General features: G+C 43.5%; 1 protein-coding gene across 1 annotated transcript in view; it reads right to left on the bottom strand.

Moving 5' to 3' along the window:
• The window catches only part of MUSK (muscle associated receptor tyrosine kinase), a 208,099-nt gene that overhangs the window by 21,363 nt on the left and 162,067 nt on the right, over positions 1–24,669 (bottom strand). Inside the window, exons 13-14 of the mRNA XM_088461250.1 lie at positions 6,550–6,742; positions 3,273–3,461 (exon numbers count right to left, since the gene is read on the bottom strand). Of these exons, the coding sequence (XP_088317376.1) occupies positions 3,273–3,461; positions 6,550–6,742 (382 nt within the window). The remainder of the gene's footprint in view (positions 1–3,272; positions 3,462–6,549; positions 6,743–24,669) is intronic.

Genomic DNA, 24,669 nt, shown 5'->3' with positions numbered 1-24,669 from the left:
CCAAAGGGGGCGTGCTGTCAATCAACATTGACAGCACGCCCCCTTTGATCGGACACAACGAGCGAAGGACCTTCCTTCGCTCGTCGCGTCTGGCGCATGCGCACGACGGAGCTCCCTCCGTCGTGCGCATGCTCTGTCCATAACATCGACCCACTTGCGAGCGGACAGCCGCTCGCGAGTGGGTCTGAATCAGGCCCATTATGTGATTAACATACTGATGGGATGAGTCAGGATATCTATATATAGTTCCAGGTATTAGGCTCACCGTTGCAAATTTCGATTGAGTGTACTGCATTCATTTGGCTTTATAACACCAGCTATGATTGAGTGTAACATAACTCTCATTCTCTCATTGCCCTCATGACTCGAAACAAATACTTAAACACATCCTATGGTGAATTAATAACACAGACACGCAGCAGGGATATCTTTTATTTGTAATACACACTCTTTAATATATATCTCTTGTCACTATTTTCTAACTTTTAACCTCTATTTTGCTCGCCAATGTCCTAAAGAAAAGGCATTTTTTAAGGTATATCTAATAAAAGTTACGTTTTCTATGTAAATAAAGATAAAGAATTCTTGTGCGCCGTCTAAAAGACAAAACCTCTTTCTACTTATACCTTTGATGGACTATTACCCTTGTCAATTGGCAGCAACCCCGAATGAAACAACACATATTTATGATAATAATACAGGGCCCTTTTATTCAATATTGTAGGTGTGTGCAGATGTATTTATTCCTATTTATTTTTGACTGGCCCAGTATTAATGAATATGTACGGTGACTTGCAGGAAGACCTCCGTTTGTTAAGAGTGTGTGAGTGTGCGCTGGAAATATATACGTCCCTAGTCCATCCATGTTTACCTATAGGTGTGAACCCTAATGAGCAATGGTGATATTCTCTGTACAGTACAGACGCCACAGCTTCCCAGAATATATACAATAGGTACAGTATTCTCTGTAGGGCACAACTGGACACACTAAAGGCTTATGCCGGGTACACACTAGACTATATGTCGTCCGACCCGGCCGGATCGGACAAGATATCAGGCACATTGTCTAGTGTATACCCTCAATGTCACTGACGATGCTCGCTCCCACGCATCGTCAGCGACATCGCCCGTCGGAACTGCATGCAGGTCCGACGCGTAACATCATCAACGAGGACCATGTTGCTGAATGCAGCATGGCCCCCGCTCTTGCGCAGTCGCTCCCGGCATCAGCAAGTGTGTATGCACTTGCCGATGCCGGCACCCCGCTGGGACAAATCGCTAACGAGGTCGGTACGCACTAGACAATGTGGCCTTTAGAATAAAGTCAGCAATGCAGTATTGGGCAACTTATTCTTGGAAATAATGGCTCGGATAAGTGTGCTGGAAATCTATTATATTTTCTACTGGGCTTTTACTTTAGGCTATTAGTTCTTGAAAAATGTAAATATACCATAGGGTCTATATAGTTTAATAAACTGACATCCCATTTGTCACTGCTATGCGATTATGTTTCATAGTTGTGCTATATTCATTTTTAAACTGCCATGTGTTTGTGCCGCAGTTCTATACAGTCTAGGTTCTACACAGTCTAGGTTCATTTTTCCAGACATCAAGATAATACTATGTGGGTTGTTCAATAAATAAGGTAACAAGACCTCTCAAAAAGGGGGTGTTGCCTGGAACATAATGTGTCATTGGGGGTGGGGCATGGGGCGTGGCAGTGCGATCACGTCATCGTGGTCCCGCCCCCACTTCACAATGCCGAGATTAATGGCATTGTGATGTAGGGGGCGGGACTACGATGACGCGATTCTACGCGAATCACGTCACCGCCCCCCCCTGCTGCCAGGCTTTTTACAGCCGGTTGGTGGGGCCAGGATGCTTGCCTGCCTTTCCAGGGGGCTGGGAGCGGCACCCGATTTTCGGGAGGCTCCCGGCCGAATCAGGAGGGTAGGCAAGTATGCACTACGCACCTCAATGTCTGACTATATTTCCGCCAGCACTATCATCTTACAAGTGATGTTGGGACAGTATGACTGATATGAGGCAGTCTAATGGCTGTGAGAGAAAGCAGTGGTCTACCTGCTGTGTCCTGTGTCCTAGCGGGAAATTAGAATGCAATAGAGAACATTACACGTGTGAGAGATTGTGTTACCTTACTTACTGAACCACCCTCATATGTTTATCTATTAACAGAATTTTTATATAGCGCATACATATTCCGCAGTGATTTCCAAAGAATATTTGCCCCAGGGTTGGTTCAAGTGAGGGGAGAGGCCGTGTATAGCCTCCATTCGGGCACCGTCCCCTCTTGCGGGGAACATGTTCTCAGTAGACTCTGGCACTGTGTGCAATGTGGGCTCACCTGCACCCATTATAGATATGTCCATGATTTGGCCATTCACATCAATCCCTGCCCAAGTGGAGCTTAAAATCTATATTAACCTACCACATATACACACATATACAGTAGGGTTACTATTATTTTGTAAGATTCCAATGGTTTTGGGTATTGGGAGGAAACTGGAGGAAAGGAAACCAATTCAAACAGGGGGGATAACAAACAAACTTCACACATTTAGGGCCCGAGGCAGTAATGCTAACCATTGCACCAACTGTGCTGCCTTGCTGAAACAAAAAATAGTTTGGGAATAGTTGTGGAATAGTAACTAATACTCCAGATTAAAAGAATTAGACACCCTTTAATGCTTTAATAGGACATGGGAGATACAGCCCCCGGCCTCAGTCCTTTTTCTGGAAGGGTGCTCCTAGTCATATATTACATGGTGAAATAGGACCTAAGGCATGTCATTACCCCCTTAGCAGGCTCAGTAAATGGCATGACCCTCATTTTCTGTACTGACAAAGTTCTTGACTACACGAAAGCTGAAAACAAACAGAATAAACAGAATGCTGTTGTTGACATATTATTGGCACTAAACACAGAATTATGTCTCAAGACATGCAATATTGCACTGGGGGAATGAACTACGTTTCTAAATTTAGCAATAGGCATGTGTTTAACATAAGACAAGACACATATTTTAATAAGTCCAGCAGCAACTTGTGTTGATAAATGTCAGATATAAACATATGGTAAAGTAGTGCTACAATATAAATCCAAGCCCGACTTACTGTATGTCTTTCCACTAGTCACATGATATATAAATGATGATGAGTGGAAGAACAGTCATCTACCTGCTATAACAAAAATTATTACATGTCATAAAAGATAATATGACCACGAAATTATATGAAACATTATATATTACCTGGCTTGAAATACTCTTCCAAAAGCTCCTTCTCCAATGTCTCGGACATATTCAATATTATTCCTGGGATATTCAAGGCTTATAAGCTTATGGTTGAGGAGGAGAGGCATTCTCTGATACATGGGGTTTGGGTGTAATCTATCCAGTACAAGTTCTGATGGAAGAGCTGTGAGTGTCGGTACCGTTTCCCTGAAATAGTAAGGGATGTTAGTATTTGTTAAAATGAACCATCATCATTTCAATTCTCTAATGGAGGATTGTTATTTTTATATATTTTCTGGAATAACCTTATAGTAATAATATCAGTAAGGTTGATAGTCTGTACATTAATTTTAGATTTTATTGTTAAAATGTAGGAGTAATTATGTCAGATGGTTGCAACCGTAAATGTTGCAACTACAACCAGGACCACGTGCTCGGGAGGCCCCAGAATGCAGTTTACGTGCAGTGGTTTCAGGTGTCTGAATTATGAACAAATGTTGGATAGAAACAGTGTCAGATTGGGGCATTCCACTACAGTGACATCATTTCCACTAGTTGCCTGACATAATTACATAATTTAATGATCATGACATACTTGTACTTAGCATTACTGGTCAGCAAGGTAGACTGGCGTATTGGAATTAATTTCAAGTGGCATTATAAGGCTGTCAGAAATACACTCGAATTCCCTGTTATGATGTAAGCACTATGCTCTGTATCTGTTCAGTTGTCTGTTGAAATTTTTCCCTAAGCTTGTTTTGCTCTCCTTGTTTGCTGCCTGCCCTGGCCAAGATTCAGGTGACAACTAACTTCAGTATAAAATGGTACAAATTCCTCCAATTATGCAGCTTCTCAGGTGACCGTATTCAATAGTGCTCAGAGATACTGTGCATCAACCCGAATCAGGTTCAGATTACCAATGGTGCGGATGGGACTAGTTTCAGGCCTTCACTTAAAAATAGGCCATCATCATGACAGCATGGTGATGGCCGGCCACCCAGCTGCATTATTACACTTGTTCTTCTATTTTCCTCACAAAATGATGCAATACTTCTATTTATACATGTTTTTGGGAGATATTGGGGCTGACAGTGTAGGGGGTGTACACACCCACATGGCACCGGCCACACCCATGCAGCACTGGTAACACCCTCCGCTTTACAGGCCCTTGATCATTTTCCGCCTCAAGCCTATGTAGCCTTTAATCCAGCTCAGTACCAAATCATCATAGGAACAGTTTATGTTCGATTGAGTGGACATTGAAAGTGTACTGTACTAATAACCACTACCATATCTTTTCAATTCTATGCTTATTGTATGCTATTAAATATTGCCTATTTTGGAATACAAGACTGCTGTGGACTAAAATTGAGCTATATCCGGTAACATAGGAATGAAAGGGTCGGACTGGAGCATGAAGGGCCCACTGGAGGAATACAGTGGTAGGGCCTCATGCTTTAGGGTGTGGTCAGTTACCACAGGGGATGAGGCCAAACATCTGAGACCATGTAACTGACCCTCTAATAGAGTAACAATGTAACATTAAAGTGCACTGTCTGGAACCTGACATTAGAGCAAGTGTTGGGGCCCTCAGGCAGTGGGGCCCACCGGGGATTTTCCCTGTACCCCTGTGGGCCAGTCCAACTCTGAAGCCGTGTACACCTTCTGTCTACGGATGTCTGTTGATTAACATCAGATGACTGCAGTGTGAAATGGGAGGCATATTGACTAGTTAGCAACTTAGAACATGTACACCGTGATTAGAATTTTTTTCATTGCAGTAAACTCATCTTTTACATTGGAGCTTCAGATTTATGATGTCTGACATGTCCCCCTATAAGAATTGCACATACGTCACCACCAGGAGTAACTAGCCAGCCCATCAGACATGAAAGGTAATGGTACATGAACAGCAGTTCATCTCCCATTTGTCTGACAAACTGTTCTGGAATAAATGTTAATATTTCTGTCTAAATCTGCATCCTTCCTTTTTTTTCTCTGACATTACCACCACACACCGAGAGAAGGTTTTGTCCAGCTGCTTCCAGAATGATTCAGACATGTGGAGGAGACTCTTAAAGCAGACATTCCTGTCTCTTACAGAACATTACAGCACTGCTATGTACTACATAAAGTACATGCCAACAATTCCCAGCTCTGTTTTCAGAACAACAATTAAAAATTAGACAATTCTCTCCCTTCCCCTTCAGACATAATTTTCCATACTTACCAACCCAAGAAAACATAAATGATTGGTCGCTATTATAATGTTATTACTTGCCTACTCCAGTCCATAACAGGGAGGCAGTGTGCCCTTTACCGCCACCCTCGCCGCTCCCCCTGAGTGCATACCGTCATAAACTCACAGGGTGCTTGTGATGGCTGGGAGATACCTACATTTCAAAAAACTATTCTGGACTTCCAGGAGAGTAGCCCAGCCTCATAGAAGTGGAGGTCCAGGGGTTAAATTATATGTTTTGCAGTGAATCGCATCATCATGGCACAGCTACCCGCTGTGCAATGCCGAGAATCATGGCATTCTACAGCTGGATGTGCGTTTGCAATGATGACATTCAAGGCACCGCAACCCCCACTACTTGCTCCTGGGCCTCCCCCTCAGCACCTCACGGTGGCCTGGGTAAGAAATCAGTACATATGACAATACCTTTAGCACACCTTGGGCCTGATTCAGACCCACTCGCGAGCGGCTGTCCGCTCGCAAGTGGGTCGATGTTCTGGACTGAGCATGCGCACGGCGGAGGGAGCTCCGTCGTGCGCATGCGCCAGACGCGACGAGCGAAGGAAAGTCCTTCGCTCGTTGTGTCCAATCAAAGGGGCGTGCTGTCAATGTTGATTGACAGCACGCCCCCTTTGGTAGGCGTGCCGGGGGCGTGCCTCCCTGACGGGGGCGTTCCCACGGGAACGCCTCCCGTCAGAAGCCGGCCTACTGACATCACTAGTGATGTCAGTGGGAGTGATTTTGGCTCTGATAGAGCCAAAATCACTCCGGAGCTTGCGGTTGAAAACCTCAACCGCAGGCTCCGGCTCGCAAATTCGATGGTCGCGATGGTCTCCACCATCGCGGCCATCAAAATGCACGCTCGTATAGCCTGTGGGTGGTGACCCACAGCTATACGAGCGTCCAGAAGGACGCTCCATTTTCATGGAGGCCGGCCCTCATTCAGAGCGTGCGCTCTGCTCAGAGTGTACGGCTCTGAATGAGGGCCCTTGTCTCTATGAGTCAGCTCTGTGACATAAACGACACATATGTCGACAATGACACGTACGTACTTACCTGTTTATATTTTTCAGCTTTTTTTGTCTTCGGCAGCAAACAAGGGCAACAATTACCAGCAAAGTCAAGGCAAAGCTGGATATTATTGATATGATGACAGTCATTGAATGTGTTGGAGAGAAAGATGAAGATGATGATGGCATAAGTGGCACCTCAAATGCTGTTTTTATGGTTGTTGGTAAATGTGGTGGACCTTTAAAAAAGACAAAAAGTAGAATGTGAACTGGAACTAAGACGAGGAAGAGATATTTTCTGGTTCAATAGTCAAACACAAATTATAATAATCTAACTTCTGACATTCGAGAGTGTTTCTACATGTAAAAATCAATAATATTTACCATGACACTGTGGTTGTATTATCTTTGTTTTTTTTAAAGGCAAATTGTATTGAAAAGGTGAGAGGTAGTACATAAATGACCTACACAGAGGTCCAAAAAAGACAGAATGACACAACAATGAAATATGGAAAATCAACAAGTTGTCAGATGCACATATCAACAGCTTGGTAGATGAGTGTCCACAGTTCTGCAATCTCATCCATTTTTTTTAATTAGGGGCTAACAGCAGAAAAGAAGAAGAAACAAACAAACGAACAAAAAATAAGATGTAAAGAGAAGAGACAAGTAGAGGAAATAAACTGTGGTTGTATTGTTAATGGAGAGGTGTAGTGTTGATAAAACAAAAACAATGCCTGTCTATGAATTAGCACATACAGATGGAGCATTGGTTAATACAGCCAACAAGATAGCAAAAATTCTACACTTAGGGCCTGGTTCAGAGACGGATGCTAATGCGATCGCAGCTGCATTTCGTAAGTATCGCAGCTGCGAAAATATGCTAATGGTTGCAAAGGTTACCCGAGCATAAGGACTCCCACTGCTGCCTTCTCATATGCGTACCATGTCGCTTATGTGTGTAAATATCGGTCACATCGATGCACATCGAGCAGCCATCTAGCCCTTGTGGCAGGTCTGACCTGCCGCAGCCTTGGGAGCCCTACTGATATGCAACGGGATCGCATGGGCTCATTTATGCACGCCTTTGAAACGGCATTCGAGCGGGCAGACACGCCTGCGTTTTTTTCAGTCCACCCCCCTATCACCACTCCCAAACGCTGGTGGCCTGTCAATCAATTTGCGATGGATTTCTCTGTGCATCTGTAGTCGCAATGTGATTGCTGTGCACGCGCAGTGCGGCTTATAGGCATGCACGATGGCAAACAATCGCTCGATCTGTGTCCATAATGGCCATTGCGTCCAGCTCTAAATCAGGCCCTTAATCCTTAGCCAGAGTCTATGATCAGAACTTAGAAACCTGTAGTTTTATGGTGGCCCAGACTTGTTTACCCACATTCCTTATTGATTAAATCCTTTCGTCCCTGACACTAAGTATATAATATAATAATATAATAATAATATTTTGCATTTCATATTATTGTTGTTCTAAATACCGCAGGCAGAACCAACGACAATTGTTACAAATCTTATTAAATATACCCCTAAGGGTCATATTCAAATGCCGGCGAGAAGCCGAAATCGTCGAAAAGTTCTCGGCGGTGAAGTAATTTCGCCAGGCGAGAACTTTTCCCCACATTCAATTGTAAAGAGTTTCTGCCGGTGCGAGAAGTCTGCACCTTCAAACTAGCGGGCAAGATTCGCCTCTGAAAGGAGGCGGAAAAAAGTGCAAAATTGGGGGTTTGGGGTGTAAAGTTGTGTGAACACCCCTGCAGCCTTGGGACAGTCCCCCAAAGGTAAACTGCGTAAAAAATTTTTAAAAAAATTACTTTAGAACACCACAAAAAAGTACTTTTGTTTTGGGGGTGAAAAAAAAATCAAAGTTGGGGGACAAACTTAAAAACTAGCGAAATCGACTAATGGGGGTCCCCCTTGCATGCCCAAGCTGTTTTTTTGTTTGCAGGTGCTTGCTGAAGGTGCGTTTTTTAAAAACGCACTTTAGCAAATTATAACCATGCTTGCACCCATTTTCAAGTACCCCAAGTTTGCTGGGAATACTTATTTTCTCCCCAAAAAACTGCTAAATGCTATTCTTCACCACTTGTACAAAGACGCTAAATTGCACAAATTGAGAGCATTAAAGCACCCCAAATACCTTCAGCAGGGCTATTCGGGGGAATCCATAGTGATCCCCTATGTCAGTGCATCTTTTGGGGGGTGACACGCTAAATTCCCCAAATCTGACAGTACTTTTCGCGGATCTCAATTTCGTCGGGATTCGTCCTTTGCAATTGAATACGGCGAATCGCGGTGACGAGTGCGATACTTTTCCAGAGGCCAAACTGGCGATGACGGCGAAAACTCCGGCATGCGAAAAGTCCAGGACTTTTTGATGGAAATTGAATACGGGCCAAAGTCTTTGAACTTCTGTGGGGCCATAGTGCAACATAATGTCATACATATCAGAGTGCTTGCAATACCCTCTGAGGTGCTGGACCCACAACAAATCACTTTATAATGCAAGCACTATGATAAAGAGATTATATACTATAGTCACGCTGACTCCCCATCATTGAAGTCACTTCTTCTGATATTTACTCAGTGAGGAACCTAAATTTGGTGGTACACAATGTGGGCATAATTGGATTATTTGGCCATTTACTGTATATTAATTTTTAATTATTTGGGTTACTTTGTAGTTAATCACATAACCAATGCTGATATTATTTCAGCATCGTTTGTGATACAGTACTTATTCATCTGGACACCTTTGCATCTCTTGCTCATGCAGGCACTGTGGGTATGACGTAGAGTTGGAAGTACATCAGATACTCCAAAAAGGGGATGCGGTCATAATCCTGACCGTGGGGATTCCGGCGCTCAGAATGCTGATGCCGGAATCCCGACAACTGTCAGAATCCTGACCGTCGGAATCCCAAATGTCAGTAGCGGGGTTAGGGGGAGGGTTAGCATTAGGGTTAGGCACCAGGGGGAGTATTAGGTTTACGCTAAGGGGGGAGGGTTAGGATTAGGGTGCGGGGAGTCAGGATTACGTCCACCGTCTTCCCGACTGCAAACCGGGAGAGGGGGAATGTTAGTATACCAACCAACAGTTGTCGATAGCCTAACCCTGTCTGGATGCTGGCGTCATGATTCTGACTGCCGGGACCCTGAGCGCCGACATCCCGTACCCAAGCCCCCAAAAAAGAGAATTTTTGCTTTTGTCCAGGGCCTGATTCATTACGGATCGCAATTGCAATTGCGTATGCAGAAGGACGATTAATGCATACTGCGCATACGTATGCATTGCAGTGCGCGTGACCATGCAGACCCATCGCAGACTGATTGACAGGAAGTGAGCGTTTTGGGTTGTTGACGGGGGGGTGGATGAAACGCAGGCGTGTCAGTGCGTTTGAACACGGTTACTGGGGCGTGCATAAATTAGCCACTGCAATGGCATCACTCATAGGGGTAAATTTACTAAGAATCGAGTTTGGTTGTGTTTGGTTGTGTTTGCAAACTCATGCGAGTTTAGCCTTTTTTTCAAACTCGCAAATTTGCTAAGACCAAACAGGTGTGAGTTTGGAAGTGAGTTTTCTCTTCTCACTGTTAAAACTCATGAGAGTTTGCAAACTCAACTAAACTCACCATTGGCCAAACTAGGAAGTACTTTACATGGAAAAGATGAAACTCACAAATTTACTAAGAATCGAGTTTACAATCTCGGGTGAGTTTGTAGCAAACTCACTGTTAAATTGAAGTTTTAAACACTCACCTCCTGAGCTGCGAGTTTGGCAGAAACATACACAGATCAGTGTGATTTGTGTATGTTTCTGGCTGAATACCTAATATAAAGTGTTTTTATTATAAAAAAATTACATAGGGTCCCCCCCTAAAGCATAACCAGCCCCAGACTTGCCAGCCAGTCCTGGTTCCTAAAATTATGGGGAACAAAATGAATAGGGTTCCACCATAATTCAAGAACCAGCACCAGGCAGCAGGGCCAGACCTAGTTTTACATATAGGGTTCAAAAAAATTGCGTGAGGTTCACCCTATATTTAAAACCAGCTCCAGACCCTTTCTAGCAGGGGACTGATGCCACAGCCAAAGGAGCCCCCCAGCCGCAGCAACAGCCCTGACCGCTAGTCAGCCCAGGCCATGGATCCCTGGGGAGTTGGGGACCCCTCCAATAAAGGTGTCCCTCCAGGGCACCCCTGGCTGAGGCTGATAGCCTGGGGCTATCCCCGCCACCCCTGCCTTAGATCCTAGCGGACAGTGCAGCCTTGGGGGAAGGGGGAAGGAGAAGGGGTAGGGTGCACTATATACAGTGTTTTGGTTTCATTACTCAGTTTAATGTTTTTGCAAAGGATAGTATTTATAAGATATATATATTTTAAACTCCAAAATGTGTAGTGTATACATATATACACATGCTCAGACACACCCATTGCTATATCTTTTCAAAGACCAGCATTAACATATTTGGTGGGAAAAAAAAGCTATTGAGAGTTTATTAAAATGTATGTATATATGTTTATATATATTTATTTATTTATTAACAGTTTCTTATATAGCGCAGCATAGTCCGTTGGGCTTTACAATTGGAACATTAACAGAACAAAACTGGGTAATAACAAACAGATATATAGGTAGGAAGGCCCTGCTTGCAAGCTTACAATCTATAGGGAAATAGGCATTGATACACAAGGATAGGTGCTATATATTGCATTTTGGTCCAGCCAGAATGCACAGTTTCTTGATTGGCTGCATGATCCAGTCACACAGGAATATCGACCAAATGTCATGAGGATGTGAGAGGAAGACGATGTGTGAGATTGTGTGTGGACTGTAAAAGGGGATGTAATTAGATATGGAAGCTATGAAGATTATGTGGTAGGTTCTGGAATCTGATAAGCTTGCCTGAAGAGGTGAGTTTTCAGGGAACGCTTGAAGGATTGGAGACTAGAAGAAAGTCTTATTGTGCGAGGTAGGTTATTCCATAGAGTGGGTGCAGCGCGAAGAAAGTCCTGTAACCGTGAATGGGAGCAAGTAATGCATGGGGATGAGAGACGCAGATCTTGTGCTGAGCGGAGAGGTCAGGTTGGGAGATATTTTGAGATGAGTGAAGATATGTATGTTGGTGTGGTTTGGTTAATAGCCTTATGTGTAAGTGAAAGTATTTTGTATTGAATACGGTAGAAAACCGGCAACCAATGGAGGGACTGACAGAACGGGGCAGCAGAAGAAGAATGTTTCGCAAGGAAGATAAGTCTTGCAACTGCATTCATAATGGATTGTAATGGTGATAGCCTGTTTTTGGGAAGACCAGTAAGGAGGCTATTGCAATAGTCAATGCGGGAAATAATAAGTGCATGGATTAGAGTTTTTGCAGTGTCTTGTGTTAGATATGGTCGAATTTTGGATATGTTTTTTAAATGTATGTAACATGATTTTGAGACAGATTGAATATGAGGAACAAAGGACAGTTCAGAGTCAAGGATGACACCAAGGCAGCGAGCTTGTGGGGCAGGGTGGATTGTCGAGGTATCAACAGTGAGAGAGAGATCAGGTTGGTAACTGTTATTGGCCGGTGGAAATATAATTAATTCTGTTTTAGAAATATTAAGTTTCAGGTGGCGAGATGACATCCAAGATGAAATTGCAGAAAGACATTCAGTGACATGGACCGATACAGATGGAGATAAATCTGGAGAGGATAGGTAGATTTGAGTATCATCTGCACACAGATGGTACTGAAATCCAAAAGAGCGGATTAGTTTGCCAAGAGAGGTGGTATAGATTGAGAATAGTAAAGGACCTAAGACAGAGCCTTGCGGTACTCCAACTGATAGAGGTAGTGAAGAGGAGGCAGAATCAGAAAAACGAACAGTAAAAGAGCGATCAGATAGGTAGGAAGAAAACCAAGAAAGAGCTGTGTCCTTAAGACCTAGGGATTGCAGTGTTTGTATGAGAAGAGAGTGGTCAACAGTGTCAAAATAAATATATATATATATATAAATATATACACACACACACACACATTTATATTAGGGATGAGTGGGTTCGGTTCCCTGGGAACCGAACCCACCCGAACTTCGGGGATCCGCGGCGGTCCGAGCCCAAGCTCGGATCTCCCTGTCTGCCCCGGATCCCTCTCCCGAGGCAAAACCTCGAAATCTGCTGTCGGATCTCGAGGTTTTGCCTCGAGTGGCCATTTAAAAAAAATGCCTTTGCCTTTAATGGGCAAAGTGCTGATTGGCTGACAGAGCCGTCTGTCACGGCTCTCAGCCAATAAGCATTATGGTGCTCATTTGTATGTAGCACAGACTCGTGAGATCCGTGCTACATGCATCTGTGTGATTGACAGTGACACAGAGCACAGATGGGTCAGTGAGACCAGTCTGTGCTGCTGTGTATTTCAATGACACAGATGCACGCACGGACCAGGAGGTCCGTGCTACTTGCATCTGTGTCATTGACACAGAGCACTGATGGGTCCGTGAGACCCGTCTGTGCTGCTGTGGTAAAAAAAAAAAAAAAAACCTGTGTAAAAAAAGAAAAAAATGGCGTGCACCCCCCCAAAAAAGAGCAACCAGCCCCGGGCATTAGTGACCCAGTGCTGGGTGTGCTTAAATACAGGGGACAAACGACGTAGGGGTCCCCTGTACTTAAGCACAACCAGCACCGGGCTAGTCAGAACCAGCACTGGTTGCCAAAACATGGGGAACAAACAACGTAGGGGTCCCCCGTATTCTGCGCAACCAGTTCTGGGCTCTGATCCGGTCCTGGTTCTGGAAATACAGAGGAGAAAAATGAGTAGGGTTCCCCTGTATGTTCCAGAACCAGCACTGGACTTTTTCTAGCGGGGGCCTGATGCCACAGCCAGGGGAGCCCTTTCACCGGGCCCCCCAGCATCAGCCCTGACCGCTAGTCAGCCCAGGCCGGGGATCCCTGGAGAGCTGGGGACCCTCCCAATAAAGGGGTCACCCTCTCCAGGGCACCCCAGGCCCAGGCTGATAGCCCGGTGGCGGGTTGATAGTGTGGTGTGGTGTAAATAAAGAATATCAAACATTGTCTTTACAAGTAGAACTGCAAGTCCCAGCAAGCCTGCCCCGCAAGCTGGTAGTTGGAGAACCACAAGTACCAGCATGCAGGGCATTAAGGGCCCACTAGTACCTGTAGTTCACCTGTAAAAAATTTTTTACAAAAAACACAGGACACACACACTGTGACAGTATAAGTTTATTAAACATACATACACACACACACACATGTACACATACTCACCTATGTAACCCTGTTGCATAGGTCCACTTGTCCAGTAAAGTATCCATAGGGGACCTGTGAAAAAAGAACATACTCACCATCTCCCATGCGAGGTTCTGTCCTCTTCGTTTCAAAGTAGGCATCCCCGGACTTGGCAAAAAAAAAAAACGAAAACCTGATCCACGAACTTAGTACCGTTCTATAGAATGGTACTTCCCGAATGAGAGCTTAGTGGCGGGGTATCACCATGGAAACCCCGCTGCTAAGCGTTCATTGGCTGAGAGAGGTCATCTCCCGACTCTCAGCCAATGAACGGCTCCCTTCATTGTAGTCAATGGTGGGAACCGCAGGGTAAACTTTAATAACCTTGCGGCTCCCAGCATTGACTACAATGGCTGAGAGACGGGAGATGACCTCTTCCAATGGGTTTAGGTGCTGGCTCACACATATATATTGTTTTGAAAGAGTATGATGTTTGTTGATATCTTGCTGTTTTTTGTTAGTTATTTGAATTTGAAGTGGACATATTTCTATGTATTTCTATCATAAAAATACATATAAATACTTCACTTCAAATAGAGGTATGTATTCTATGTATATTTTTTATGAGGGCAATATATTTATTACCAGTTATTTATATAGCGCACACATATTCTGCAATGCTTTATAGAAAATATTTGGCCATTCACATCAGTCCCTGCCCCAGTGGAGCTTACAATCTATGTTCCCTATCATATACATACACTAGGGCCAAAGTGCACTTTTCGCGCTGTGGCCAGGACTTTAGATTTGTGCGTCTAGACCCGATGGTTTTTGGTGCGTGAAAAGTAATGGGAGCCCTATCAGAGCAACAATTGAATTCCTCTGTCAGGCTCCCATTACCTTGGCCTCCTGGAAAAACAATTGATTTCCCCAGTATACAGTACATTTATCCAATGTTATTTTGTGCATTTGTGGGGTACAAACTGATTTTCCCATTTTTCACCACACATAATGCAACCAGCATCAAAGACAACTACTGCGCACCTGATGGGATAAGCTTAGGGCAATTGAATTACCGTAACTAAGGGTGTGCGACAGGTGCCTCAGCACAGAGCGCAAGGGGTCTGTGGGCAGCACCATCGCCATTCCATGGCCCTTGTTTCTAGTTAGCAATGTCATGTGTGCACTCAGGGGGTGGGGCTGGCACAGGGTGCATTTGTGCCCTGTTATGGTCCTGGCCACAGCAAAACAAAAGTTTAAATTTTTTTTATTGTTTACCACTTTTTAACTTTTTTTACTTTAACATTTTTTAACTTTAGAGTCAATTTGCGATATTTAAAACAACTATTTCTTAATCTTTAAATTATGTTTTTCATTTTCAAGATACAGTATTCCTTGAATGTGGCTGGTTTTTCTCCTGTCCCATCTATTTTCTGGTAGGGGGAAGTCATTATATTTTAATTTATGTAACTGCAAATTTTGCTGTTTTAATTTGATGGGACATATACAGTATATTCAGTTATCTGTGGGCTTTATCCTACAGCTTTAGATATGGGGTTAAGTGACCGGAAGTATTCAATTACCGTTAAGCCCGCAAGTTTGCCCCAGGGTACATTTAATGCTTTTTTTTTTCCTTCGCAGAATCTTGAGCTGATAGGACAAATCTGCATTAAGTGAACACTCCGGGCTAGTTGTGGGCATACTAAGGGCATTACTGGAATACCTCCTGCCACTTATCCCGAGATCTACAGCTATTTTTTGAGGCTAACCAAGGGCTAACATGAGGAATAATTAAATCGCTCCGGGCACTTAACCTAGAAGCGCATGCACACAGGCATTTACACAGTGCGGGGAGAATTTCTGGAGGGAGCCCATAATCTCCAGGAGTGCTCGGCACACACCCAGAGTGACGAAACAGTGTTGTGAAGCAAGGCCACGCCCCCTTTGTGGACGGCGCACGTTGTGTCTAGAGTTTAAGACAATAAATGTATGTCTTGTGGGTAAGCCATACCCATGAGACCACGCCCTTTCCTTTTTCGGGCTTGTGACTTCGGTACACGCAAAGTCCATCAAGAGGCGCCGAAATCTATCTTCGCTTACCAAAAAATTAAGGCTCGGCCGGCCCTGGTTGTTGCACATTCGATGTACAGTAGTTGATAATTTAATGAAAATAAGAGCCTCAGCTGTAGTTAGGGAACAAATTCACCTCTCTGCCCAGTAGCGAAAGCCTGACCTCCCTGATGGAATATTTATACATCACGGGGTGTGAATTGTGTTGGGATATGGGGGGTGCTCTACCTCTCTGACGGGAAGGTCTATAGCCCAGAAAAAAACAGGTATGTCTTCATCAGCACCCACACAACACCAGAGTGTCACACACGCAGCTTGAGTTCTCACTGTGTACAGAAAGGTTAGCAATTTCTGAGTAAGGTCTGACCTTGTGTAATTGTGCGTAAGGCTCCGATGTTACTTGATGGTACTCGATGTTATGGTTTCGCAGACTTGCAATGTATTACAGATGTGAGTAAGGGGAAGTGGATGTCTTTAGTTAGGCTGCGAAGGCATTGTGAATGCAAACATTAGCTTTTTTTCGCAGCGGGTCCGTGTGCGTAATCGCAGCTGCGATCGCAATATCGATCCATAGTGAATCAGGCCCCATGTCTGCATAGCCCACATTTGTGTAAACAGATCTTCACTGAACTCAGCCTAAGCGGAAACACTGCATCAAAACCAAGTTCTGCCTTTTCAGTCGTAAGTTTAAATACAACTGAAAAGCCTATAACTCCGCATCTCCAACATGTGGCCATTTCTTAGCATACAAAGTATGAATTACTGTAACACAAATTATGCTCCACAAACAAGTACATTCGACGCTGCAGTAGTTTATTATATAGGCACTGTTGGAAAGAACTGAGGTGGACGCTAATCCCATCACAGCTGTGACTTTGTACGCAGTGGTTCTGTGGAAATATGCAAGTGCCACAGCTGCGGGGATATGTACAGTGATACCTATCAGCAGTGCCTCTTATGGCTGCTTATGTACAAAGACGCATCATTGTTGGCACCATCGATCCTCTGAGGTACCCTATGGTTGCTCAGAATCTCTACCAGAAGTCACAAAATACAGGAAAAACCAGCTCTAAAAAAATGAAGTGATCACTAAATGGACAGTAGGTCGTAATAAACAATTTAATAACACTAAATCACAAACACAGACAATTAAATAAAAAATATGCAGAAATAAAAATAAAAAGTATATTAAATAATATTCAATAAATAAACCTGCACATATTAAAATATGTAATATAGCCACATTAAAATATATAAAAATCAGCACTGCTGGTCCATGGTAGATACTCCTTCCAGGCAAATGAGAACACACAGTCATAGGTGCTCACACAGTTAATCAGGACTTATCTCCCTCTAGGCATAGAGGTTTACCGGATTCCCAATGGGTGTTGGTCCACAGTCCCTGGACACCTGCAATGGCTGAATAATAAAGATGGGGCTGTTGTCTTCCTCCGGAGTATGGTAACTCACCCGAATCAAAAGGGGTAACTGACAGTCCAGGATATAAGGTAGCCCAATAATGGAAAGAAGAACCTCCAAGTATCCAATAGTTTAACGCAATTCGCTGGCCCAGAAATACATCCAGCTTCCTCGGGAGCATATCTCAGAGTGTTCCAAATAGGAGTATATAAGTAGTTGTCAATTAAAATAATTAGTGGCATATGTGTGGCTCAATTCATCAATTATATCACAAAATCAATAAATACATACAATAAAAACATACCAAACGACCATCTGTCCATTAACGAATGAATATAAATAAACAAATGAAATCCTACGTGTCACAAAATCAACAAATCAAGAAGGTGCAATTACCTTATAAAACTCCGTGTATAGCCAAACAACTCCGTCATGTGACACCTGGTCACATGACATAGAGGTCAGATCATGTCGGGAGATAATAAAGGAAAGAACTAGGCTTTCCCAGAATCAGACACAATCTCCAACAAAGTGGGAAAGATTTAATGTATCTAAATTCAAATTCCAAAAGGAAATAAGTTAAATAGCTAAGTCCAAAAAATATTACGCACTACATTTCCCACAAGTCACTGCAGAGTTCAATGATTCACGTGACTAATCAAGTTCACTGACATCGTTGTAAATAAATATCCAGCGTATTTAAATCCACTAAAAATAAAATAAAAACTCCGATTCCCATGATGTCTTATATTTGGTCATCTAATTAACTCTGACCATATGATCGGGACTAAGATATAACCGGGACATTTTAAAGTACCAAGCTCTGAACTCCAATTCCCATAAGGCCTAGTGTTTAATCACCTGACTCTATCCGATCATGTGATCGGAACTCTTAATGCACAAAAAATAATGAATTAGATAACTAAGTCCGAAAAATATCACGGACTGCATCCACAAGGACCTATGAAGTTGTATAATTCACATGACCAATCGTGTTCACTGACATCGTTGTAAGCAGATATCTGGGGTATTTAAATCCACCATAATGAAAACTCCAATTCCCATGATGTCTAATATTTAGTCATCTGATTACCTCCGGTCATATGATCAGGACTTTTACTATAACCTTCTAACATACTAATTGCATAAACACCTACTAACACAGTCTAGGGCCTATTTATTAATAAATTTGAGTCACATAATTCACGTAATCAATATCAGATTCGTGACAAAGCTGTAAAATATAACCGGGACATTTAAAGTCACCAAAATCGGAACTCCAATTCCCATGAGACCCAGCGTTTCATCACCTGTCTCTATCCGATCATGTAATCAAAACTCTCAATACACAGCCTAAAATTAATAATAACTCTAAAATAAATATAAATAACTAACGATCTCAATTTGTCAACACCTACATATATAGTTAACCTCACTAATGATGAATAATAGAGAGTTAACTTCATTTAACCCAATGGAAAGTCCATTTAGGTTTATTCCCACTATAAATCATCTGTCTACCAGATCAAAAATAGAGATCTTAATGATCATACTGGGTATTGACATATAGGAACTCCTGAATGACTAAAAACTACACTATATCATATAATATGTTTAAATACTAAACCATATATAAATAATAAAAAAGGGGGGGGGTGGGAGGGGGGGAGGGGAAAACCAATACCTCCAAGGTTACATATTGAGTAGAATAAAGACAAGATAAGTGTATGATAAATAAGCTACTAATTGGTCTTCCACATAACAAATTATTCTCAAAGATGGTTCATCATGTAACAACATTCAATTCTATAGCCTCATTCAAACCATCTGGGAAGAGGGAATTATACTTCAACATTCAATATATTTCTCTAGAACATAATTTATTAAATCTATCTCCTCCTCGATCAGAAGATGGTATATGCTCCAATCCTATAACAGACAACTGTGTACAATCACCATCGTGTGCATTCGAAAAGTGGCGTGAAACACTGTGTAACATATTTTTATTCACAATGTTCCTACGGTGCTCCATAAAACGAGTTTTAAGTGACCTCGTAGTTCTGCCTATATAATAGAGGCCACATGTACAGAACAACACATAAATAATATATTTAGAGGCACAGTTGATGAACGAGGCAATCTTATAAATGTCCTTACTTAATGGCAGGACTACCTCTTTAGTACACCTATGAATATGTGTACACATAGTGCAACGTGTCTTGCCACACTTAAAGAAACCCAATGGTTTTGTAGTTAACCAAGTTGTCTCTTTTGTATCAATACCTCTAAATGTTCTAAGGTGACTGGGTGCTAAAATGGTTTTCAAAGTTCTATTCTTTCTAAAAATAACCTCTGGAACAATCAGAAGAATATCTTTAAGTATATTATCTTGTCGTAATAATCAGTAATTACGTGAAACAATATTTTTGATCTCCCTAAAACTGTTATTGTATTTACATACAAAAGTTGTTTCTCTCTTTTATCATGGTCTTCCCTTTTTTCCGATCCCTGTTTATTTAAAAGGGTATTTCTATCCAATTTGGCCACTTCTGTATAAGCATATGATAATAAAGCTTCTGGATAGCCACGTTCTAAAAAGGCCCCCACCATTTCATCTGCTTGGTCCGTAAAAACCTCTAGATCACTACAATTTCGTCGGAGACGCATTAATTGTCCCTTGGGGATGTTGGTCTAGTGCATAGTGCGCACTCTTATAATGTAGATAGGAATTGCCAGAAGTCAGCTGCCGGAGCCATTTTAACTGCATACACAGACGATGGCTGAGACACGCCCCCAAAACGGTTGCGGCACGCCTGCGTTTGACACCTCCGTTACCTCCCAGAACTGCTCATTTAATGTCCAAATCCTCACTGCGACCACCATCGGTAATCCATCAGGACGCATTCAATGTGCATGCTTGCCGACATGCTCCGGGAGGGGGCAGCCAGGTTGGCCAAGCAGGGGGTGTGGTGCTGCATATGGGGGCGTGACTGGGCACATTACCCAGTAATGGGGACAGAGCGTGGTCATGGAATCGCAACATTTTGCCCCCCCCTACACAATGCCGAGATTATCGGCATTGTGAAGCAGGGAGTGGGGTCATGATGATGTGAGGGTTTGTCTGGAAATTGCGGGGGGTGGGCCTGGGGGGTCGGCGGCCGGGAGGCTTACCTATTTTTCCGGGGGGGGGGCTGGGAGCAGCAACCGATTTTCGGGAGGCTCTCGGCCAAATCGGGAGAGCAGGTAAGTATGACACAGTGCGACTCAGAAGCATACACAGTTAGAGCCGCCATCAGGGAGGGACTGCCGGGACTGGAGACATGGTACTCTCCCTGTCATTTTGTTCTTGATCTGCACCTGCTCGTGGGTCACTTCTCACCCAGCTGCCCAGGGCTGCCCTCCTGCTCCACCTCCTACCTATATCGCGCTTGTCCTGTACAATAAAGTGTTTTTAGTTAGCTGGCCCGACGGAACGTCATAACGTCATGCTGTGTCACTGAATAAGAGAGGAGCCGCAGCATGTGAGGACTGGGGAGCAGATAAAACAGAATAAGAAGATTGTGGTAACAAAGGTAAGTGTCTGGGGATATGGGGGTGGGCCTGCCTATTTGGCAGTCCCGGGCCCCATAATTTCTGATGGCAGCCCTGTGCACAGTACAGTAATCAGAGCCCTATCTAGAGTTTTTGGCGCCCTGTGCCAGAGAGAGGATTGGCGTCCCCACCCCCAATTTTTAAATAGGGACATAAGATAGTGCACCTGAAAAAGGGACGTGGCCTCATGGGGAAGGGCCAGGGAAGAGATAGAAGAGGCCAGGAGATGCTGGGGATAAAAGAAGAGGAAGCTACAAGTGAGAATGATAATAAACAGGAAAACTGACAGGCCCAAACAGCGCCCCCTGCCCTGCGGTGCCCTGTGCCATGGCACTGGTCACAGTACCCTAGTTATGGCCCTGACATTAATAATCATTCAACTCTGCAAATATCAGCATTGCCTCCACCTCTGATACAGGGCTTTAGTTATTTGGTCAACTCAGCTGGTACTTATTTATCTATATACTTTGGTGATGATAGTAATCCATGTTGGCACTGCCAGCTTAATCTAAAGACCAGAATGGTTAACTACAGTGCTTTTTCCTGATGGTACTCTAGAAACAGATATCAATCAGTGAAATCATTTCAGAAATGTATATAATAAGTAGGGGTGTGCACCGGCCACTTTTCGTGTTTTGTGTTTTGGTTTTGGATCTGGATCTTTCTTCGTGTTTTGGATCTGGATTGGTTTTGCCAAAACCACCCTTGCGTGTTTTGGGTTCTGGGTTTTGTGTTTTGGATCTGTATTTTTTTGAAAAAAAGCATAAAAACAGCTAAAATCACAGAATTTGTAGGTTTTTCTGCTCCTATGCTATTATTAACCTCAATAACCTTAATTTCCACTCATTTCCAGTCTATTCTGAATACCTCACACCTCACAATAGTGTTTTTATGTCCAAAAGGTTGCACCGAGGTAGCTGGATGACTATGCTAAGCGACACAAGTGGGCGGCACAAACACGTGACCCATCTAGGCGTGAAACTGCAGTGGCAGACAGGATGGCATTGAAAAACTAGGCCCCAAACTGTACATAATGCAAAGAAAAAAAAGAGGTGCAAGATGGAATTGTCCTTGGGCCCTCCCACCCACCCTTATGTTGTATAAACAGGACATGCACACTTTAACAAACCAATCATTTCAGCGCCAGGGTCTGCCACACAACTGTGGCTGAAATGATTGGTTCGTTTGGGCCCCCACAAAACAAGCTGGCAATTTATCTGTCCCTGCACAAACTGGCTCTACGGAGGCAAGATGTCATCCTCATCCTCCTCATCCACCGATTCCTCACCCTCTTCAGTGTGTACATCCTCATCCTCACAGAGTATTAATTCGTCCCTGCTGGAACCACAGGTCCATCTGTACGTTCTGGAGGCTGGTCTCCCTGGAAGAGTTGATAATTCATTTTATGAACATCATCTTCTCCACATTTTGTGGAAGCAACCTCCTACGCCTTTCGCTGACAAGGTTCCCGGCTGCACTAAACACTCTTTCGGAGTACACACTGGAGGGGGGGCAACTCAGGTAAAATAGAGCCAGTTTGTACAGGGACCTCCAAATTGCTTCTTTTTCCTGCCAGTACAGGTACGGACTGTCTGACATGCCTACTTGGATGCTGTCACCGATGTAATCCTTTAACAGACAGACGCACGCTTGTCGCTGCTTTGAGGATTCAAGTGCGGCTACAGCCCACACAATTCACAAAGACAGAAAAAAAAAAGAATATTTTTATTGTTTGTGGAGCACACTTTGAGGGTTACACCACCCTTTAACAGACAGACGCACGCTTGTCGCTGCTGCTTTGAGGATGCAAGTGTGGCTACAGCCCACACAATTCACAAAGACAGAAAAAAGAAGAAGAATATTTTAATTGTTTGTGTAGAACACTTTGAGGTGTCACCACCCTTTAACAGACAGACGCACGCTTGTCGCTGCTGCTTTAAGGATGCAGGTGCGGCTACAGCCCACACATTTCACAAAGACCAAAAAAAAAAGAACAATATTTTAATTGTTTGTGTAGAACACTTTGAGGTGTCACCACCCTTTAACAGACAGACGCACGCTTGTCGCTGCTGCTTTAAGGATGCAGGTGCGGCTACAGCCCACACAATTCACATAGACAGAAAAAAAAAGAACAATATTTTAATTGTTTGTGTAGCACACTTTGAGGGTGTCACCACCCTTTAACAGACAGACGCACGCTTGTCGCTGCTGCTTTGAGGATGCAAGTGTGGCTACATCGCACACAAGTCACAAACACATTAAAAAAATAGTTTTTTATTTTTTGGAACACTTTGAGAGTTACACCACCCTTTAACAGACAGACGCACGCTTGTCGCTGCTGCTTTAAGGATGCAGGTGCGGCTACAGCCCACACATTTCACAAAGACCGAAAAAAAAAGAACAATATTTTAATTGTTTGTGTAGAACACTTTGAGGGTGTCACCAGCCTTTAACAGACAGACGCACGCTTGTCGCTGCTGCTTTAAGGATGCAGGTGCGGCTACAGCCCACACAATTCACATAGACAGAAAAAAGAAGAATATTTTTATTGTTTGTGTAGCACACTTTGAGGGTGTCACCACCCTTTAACAGACAGACGCACGCTTGTCGCTGCTGCTTTAAGGATGCAGGTGCGGCTACATCGCACACAAGTCACAAACACATTAAAAAAATAGTTTTTTATTTTTTGGAGCACTTTGAGAGTTACACCACCCTTTAACAGACAGACGCACGCTTGTCGCTGCTGCTTTAAGGATGCAGGTGCGGCTACAGCCCACACATTTCACAAAGACCGAAAAAAAAAGAACAATATTTTAATTGTTTGTGTAGAACACTTTGAGGGTGTCACCACCCTTTAACAGACAGACGCACGCTTGTCGCTGCTGCTTTAAGGATGCAGGTGCGGCTACAGCCCACACATTTCACAAAGACCGAAAAAAAAAGAACAATATTTTAATTGTTTGTGTAGAACACTTTGAGGGTGTCACCACCCTTTAACAGACAGACGCACGCTTGTCGCTGCTGCTTTAAGGATGCAGGTGCGGCTACAGCCCACACATTTCACAAAGACCAAAAAAAAAAGAACAATATTTTAATTGTTTGTGTAGCACACTTTGAGGGTGTCACCACCCTTTAACAGACAGACGCACGCTTGTCGCTGCTGCTTTAAGGATGCAGGTGCGGCTACAGCCCACACATTTCACAAAGACCAAAAAAAAAAGAACAATATTTTAATTGTTTGTGTAGCACACTTTGAGGGTGTCACCACCCTTTAACAGACAGATGCACGCTTGTCGCTGCTGCTTTAAGGATGCAGGTGCGGCTACAGCCCACACAATTCACAAAGACAGAAAAAAAAAGAACAATATTTTAATTGTTTGTGTAGCACACTTTGAGGGTGTCACCACCCTTTAACAGACAGACGCACGCTTGTCGCTGCTGCTTTAAGGATGCAGGTGCGGCTACAGCCCACACATTTCACAAAGACCAAAAAAAAAAGAACAATATTTTAATTGTTTGAGTAGCACACTTTGAGGGTGTCACCACCCTTTAACAGACAGACGCACGCTTGTCGCTGCTGCTTTAAGGATGCAGGTGCGGCTACAGCCCACACAATTCACAAAGACAGAAAAAAAAAGAACAATATTTTAATTGTTTGTGTAGCACACTTTGAGGGTGTCACCACCCTTTAACAGACAGACGCACGCTTGTCGCTGCTGCTTTGAGGATGCAGGTGGAATCTAGACGGGATTTGGAACCGAGGACACACTACCTCCATCAATAGTCTAAATCCCACTGCACTAATGTCGGATACCGGACGCACGTCTAACACCAACA

Source organism: Taudactylus pleione, unplaced genomic scaffold (genome assembly GCF_031769625.1).
Source record: "Taudactylus pleione unplaced genomic scaffold, aTauple2 ptg001032l, whole genome shotgun sequence".
Lineage (NCBI taxonomy): Eukaryota > Metazoa > Chordata > Amphibia > Anura > Myobatrachidae > Taudactylus > Taudactylus pleione.
This window is presented reverse-complemented; position numbering and strand designations above follow the sequence as displayed.